The sequence below is a fragment of the Thermobia domestica genome, chromosome 16, assembly GCF_964235325.1.
Source record: "Thermobia domestica chromosome 16, izTheDome1.hap1.1, whole genome shotgun sequence".
Taxonomy (NCBI): domain Eukaryota; kingdom Metazoa; phylum Arthropoda; class Insecta; order Zygentoma; family Lepismatidae; genus Thermobia; species Thermobia domestica.
Window position 1 is genome coordinate 136,516,045 of NC_137469.1, and position 6,000 is coordinate 136,522,044.

The window sequence follows — 6,000 nt, forward strand, 5'->3', positions numbered from 1 at the left end:
AGCCAAGACAAATCAAGCATTATATTTGGGGGACAAATTAAAAATAAATGCGCAAATAAAAATGAACATACAACGATGGTGGAGATTTAGAACACATATTCCTATTCTATTACGTGAATCTTTGTTCTAAGCATGGGTGCCGTTAACGGGAAGGAGGGTGTCGGGAGGACGCGTCCCCCCAGATTTTAGTCAAATGTATTTTAAGAAACTATACTACTTTGTATATATAACTTTGGTCGGAAAGAGGATTTTAATTTTGATTCATCCGAACCTCCCAGATTAAAAAAAAAAACTACCGACGCCAGCGTTCTAAGAACAACAATCCAGTCAACAGAACCAAATTCCCAAAGACGGAAGTGAGTGTAGACTCCCTTGCATAAGGAGAAACAAAGTTCGTAAGTAACGTAATAAAAGAACATTACTTTAAATCGCGCAGCTATTATATTTGGAACTACAATCAGAATATGTCAAGATTAATATTCATTATGATGGTTGCTTTCCTTTCACGTGACAAGTTTCGAAAATAATCATCCGTATAGCTAAATTCGCACTACCCAATGATAGCTTCAAAATTGTGCATGTAACTTCATTCCTCAATAGTACGTAATGTCCTTACATTCAAATCCTTTACGTATATTAAATTTGACAATATTCAAATGTCAACAAGCTGATTTTCGTGTTATATACAAGACCATCTTCAGAAGTTAAGAACTGGGGTCGCGGTGGCTCAGGTGTAAAGCGCTTAACCTCCGATGCATGGAGTCCCTGGTTCTATCCCAGCTCGACTCAAGTGGTTTTTCAGTTTCCTTTCACAGGCTTTCCAATGCTAATGAAAAAAATGTAGGAAATCACGACGAAAAAATATAGGAGCTTTCGTGAAGCTATGAAAAAGGAATATTTCAATTATCCAATACGTAGAAATAAATTAAATAAAAAATCACATGGAAATTACACCAATTGTTATATGAACATACATTCTATTCTAAATATAACTAAATGGGTAATTATCTCGTTTGCAAAGTTTTATACGAGTCTTAGTGTCTTCGTACATAGATCACCAGTGCTAAGCAACGACCATAAGGAAAGTGTAAAAAGGTTCTGCGTCAGAAAATTAGTATTTGTAAGTATACGTCTCCAAGATGTGAATTATTTCATCAACTGCAAGATCCTATCTTTTAAAAATTTTACAATTTCGCTAATTTATGTTCCCATTAGGGTAGTTTACGTTAGGTTATGTTAGATGTTAGAGGTCCAGCATAATTTTCCAAAAAACGACAGAATTTCTGCTTATATTAGGTTAGTTCAAGTTAGCTTAGGTCAGATTACTTAACGTTATGTTGTCAAGGCACTTGCATCATCCAATTCTTCTGTAAATTTCGTGTTTTTTACGTGCTTCTGGACCCCTTCTGCTAAACACAACCCCTAGTCTGGCTCACCTTTTATGTTGTAGATATTTTTCATTGCCTAAGTTATTCATAAAGTTTCAAAACAGGGGGGAAGGGGGCATTAGCAAACAGCTTTAACCTGAATGAATTTAAAATCACGATACTCATTTCCACCTTTAAAAAAATAACAAAAAATATCGATCAATAATTCACCTAGAAGTATTGTTTTTAAAAAATCAGCCTTGCACTACGTAATATACCAAGCAAGTGTCTTCCACATACAATATACATACATGTTCAATCGAAAATTCACAATCGTAGTGCAAATAACATTGAATTCCTTAAGCGAATAATAATGACTTTTTAATACTAATAATAATAACAATACGAATGATGATGATTTTACTTCCATACACTATACTTCAGAAATAAAGCAAATACTAACTGAAAACTAATATTCTTACCTTGGATGCCTTCTAGACAGCTGATGTTCATATTTCACGCCACTTGCACTTAATCCATGACTACTTTCACCCTTGTTTGTCAAACCCTCGGTGCACGTACTGGAACTACGATAAGCACAGTGTTGTATTTCTGGTCTTAATCTTAAAGCAAGGAATAGAGATCTCCTCAACGATGCCATTATGGTCCTTCCAGCTCCGTAATTAACACTGTTGAGTTCGAATAAAAATTACAAAGGGCCAAGAAAATTGGATAGAAAACACAAATACAATCACGCTTACATTCCCTCACGTTCAATACACAACTCCACTCCAGTCGTCTGCTACTCGACCATGGTGCGTCATTGGTCTCGTGTTTGTAGTAAATAAACTGTGCATACCGTACAGTGTTGCCATACCAGTACTCGAAAGAATAACCTAAATATAATAAGTTTTCTATCTATGCGAAACTGTAACAGCACATAATATTCCCCATTCCAATAAAATTGAAGGTAATAAATTCTACATTATTATTATCGTTTAACGAAAAAAAAGTTCTCAATTGAAACAAACCAATCGACAGATCTCATCGAACTGAACAAAACTGATATGGGTGTAGTGTCGTGTCTAGTTTTTGGGATTTTTTTTTTATTTTATTTTATTTTTTTTGGTAAACCTAAAAAATTAGCGTTCTACGATAACCACACCACAAATTAAGATGAAGATAATACTAAAGTATACCGGCATGAAGCTTTTCATTATGACACTAGCGAGACGGCAGTAAGCATTATGCTTATTGAGATTTAGGTTAGCGTTGTTAAATTTTAGTTGTTCCTTTTTTTAACCCAAAAAGGGTGCTCATCAGGGGCACAGGGGGTCCGGACCCCCTTTAAAACTTCGTAATTCAGTATATATTTGTACACTATCTGAGGATTGTTTAAATGAAGGGGCCAAAAGTACGTAAAAAACAGAAGATTTACAGGAAAAGTGAGTTGAAGTATGGGAAACGTAATTGATTTGTACCGTACCTCATTTAAGAATGGATGCTGTAGAGACGAGAAATTCGTAATGGTATAGAGACTATGTACTTACGGGAAGCGCACATGAGTACAATGATGCAAGTAATCAATCCTAACCTAACCTAATATAAACAGAAATTAACGAAATTGTGACATTTTCTCGAAGAAAAGGCTAACTAACATAGGCTTCTATCTTAATAAAATAATACTTGTTTAGCAGAGGAATGATGTACAGTACCATTGAGATTTGATCTTTCACTTCATCTCTATCCTTCGTTTTCTTATGAAGAGCAATCTAGTTATATTATTATTTTTTTCTGAGAGTATAGGTGACAGTACTTAACATTACTTATCGTCTTTCCGGGTGCATACACGTGCTATCTTGTAATGCGGACCTCTCCGAAACTTTGGACCTCCTCCCAATAAAGTGCGCACCTGGTGCTCATAGACAGTGTTTCTTCCAGACATGTTTTTTGGGAGGGTCACTGCCTCCCGGAGATCTGAGAGTGCCCCCCGAAGGAGACCAAAATAATATGTCTCTAATGTAATAATAAAGAGAATAGTACCGGCAGTGCCCCCCTCCCCCCGCAGAATACTAAGCGTGTCCACCTGGAACATTTTTTCTGAAATAACGACTGCTCATAGACGTAGATTTTAGGGCGTAGCTTGCGCTCATAAGATTTTTCGGAGGAAGCAAACATTTTTTCATCGGAAAACGGGAAACCGAGCATTTAATTATAACCATATTGATGCTTTTAAGAACACTAAATTGAAAAAAAATAGTCCACAAAGTAAATTGATTTGGTTTTGTCATAACAAACTCCAGTCTTCTCCACTACTATTTTTCTACGGGGGAAACGCGAATGGTAACTTTCGAATTGCGCCCAAGCACTCGGGATAATGGGCGCCGCTAGTTTAACTATAATATTGTTCAAAGATGAGACACTCGTCAATCGATGGATTGTATCGAGCTGAACAAAATGAATTGCTTGAATGTAAATTGTGATGATTAGTTTTCGAGAAAACCGAGAAAAAAGTTACGGTGCTAAAAGCATGTTGTTCGTTGTCAATATTATATTAGTAGGGGAGAATGGAGGAATGGCGGTCACCTAAGCAAAAATCGTTATAATCTAGCTCCTAAAGCACGAAAAGTTTCCACGATAAGTCGATCCTATGGGTAATTCTGTCTGGTTTATTGTGACCAATTTCAAAATACATCTCTTATTTCATTGCCAAGCTAAAAACGAAAATATGAGCATACTCAATTGACCGTTATTTCCTACACGGTTGGGTAATGGCAGTTAGGGATTTCCCCATGCTTTACATATGAAAAAAAAAAACTTTCACACCATTAAGATTTCAAATTTATTCATTAACTTTAGAATAGTTGTGTTTCTACAGGGATAAATAATAAACCGCAGTTTCGTGTAAAGATTTTAAAAACTACGTATTCATTGAAGTTATATATATATTTCGTTAACACCTTAATATATTTGAAATATAAATCTATTGGTATTGACAAAAAATCATCAAATGAATATATACGGTACTCTGGATCCAGTGGAAGTTCCTTGTTCAACTTCATCATCTCTGGCCTCTGAGTTAGATTACACTTGATGAACTTTGTTTAGGGGTTGGCTGTCAAGACTTATTTATTATCGTTTATTTTAATGTCGGGGAGATCCGGTTACTGATTGCCATTTGATCCGTTTGACCGGGGCTACCCAAAACGCATGTTTTGAGTTAAACACGGTCAACACCAACATACAAACAAATGAATGCATTAATTTATAGATTGCTTTAGAACTATATAAGCATAGTGTCTACCTAAAAAGTCACTTAATAAAAATATCAAATGGAATAGTACTTACAGTGTAGAATATTTTGCCTAATATTACATCAAACGCAGCGAATAATACAAAACGCCTTCATTTAATGCATATCACTCCTACAATGGCGTCGCTCTCAAAATTGCTTTGTCTTTCAGCTGCCAGTAAGGCGTCATCATCTGCTTCTATTTACTACAAGTTTTTCTCGCTATATCGAACTGATCAAGGTTACCCCTCTCTCCCCTAATTTGAACTCTGCTGGAGCTTATTATTTATTTATTTATTTTTCAGCTATTTATTTGATAAAATCCAACTTAGTAAAATTACAGACTGTAATATACATGGACAACATTAAGAAATAAACATAACAATCTTTCCATTGTTACTTCAACAACAACAACAAAGGAATCTACATGAATTGAAAAACATTCCAATGAACATAGGACTAGATACTGCATGTATATATATCGCGTGAATAGCAACTAAGGAACCAGACACGAACAATTTTACACACAGAACCCACTTTGCATTAAGTCCGTTGGTAAAACTACAAAATATTACATTCCTTGAACAGTGCACAATTTACATTTTACAGAATATCAAAATATAATTATCCACTAATACACGTTATTGTGATAAGCCTCGCAACAGCATCCTCAAACCTTCGCCGAGATTACAGACAAAAGATCTCCTCCAGTTCCTTACCAGAGGGTAGCGTTCCCAAAACTGATGTAACGATCCCTCTTTGTACTGCCATACTGATGCGTTGCAGTAGAAAAGAGGTTGCTCTAGCGTCTCCTGACGATAAATAAATGCGGTGACCAACTTCTTTTATAAAGTTAAGGCCTTCGGGACCCCATGAACCACCCGATTCGATAGCTATAGCGACAAAATGATATTTGTCGAGTAAATTGCTATACTTCCTGCGCTTTTCTGTTTCCCGGCGAGCAGCCACGTTGCCAGCTTGTGCTGAGGAAGAATGTAGATTTGAAGGGGCGAAGGTGTCGGAACAAGTAAAATCCCATAGAAGTGCTTTTCCTTTCTTCCACGGTATTAGGGTCATACCATCTGGCCTCTTGCCGTCTGCACGACTGCATCCCAACGGTTCACATATAGAAGGAACGCCTGCTGAAATTAGTGCCCTCATGATAATGTCATTGACGCTGGAGTGGCGTGAATGTCTGCCCTGCCCGCATTATTGGCACAGGAGAATCCATGAAGGCCCTTCTTGTCTACGACACTTCTACAGGCAGGACATCTGTGTTGCTCGCAAACATCTGCTCCCAAACGCAGTGCACTGGCAATTCGAAAACAGTCATTGGGAAGA

The 6,000-nt window shown here is 36.7% G+C and overlaps 1 protein-coding gene across 1 annotated transcript in view; it reads right to left on the reverse strand.

The window, feature by feature from the left end:
* The window catches only part of LOC145673446 (farnesyl pyrophosphate synthase-like), a 123,877-nt gene extending 121,669 nt beyond the window's left edge, over positions 1-2,208 (reverse strand). Inside the window, exon 1 of the mRNA XM_081743155.1 lies at positions 1,850-2,208. Within this exon, the coding sequence (XP_081599281.1) occupies positions 1,850-2,028 (179 nt within the window). The 5' untranslated portion in view covers positions 2,029-2,208. The remainder of the gene's footprint in view (positions 1-1,849) is intronic.
* Positions 2,209-6,000: the final 3,792 nt, after the last annotated feature.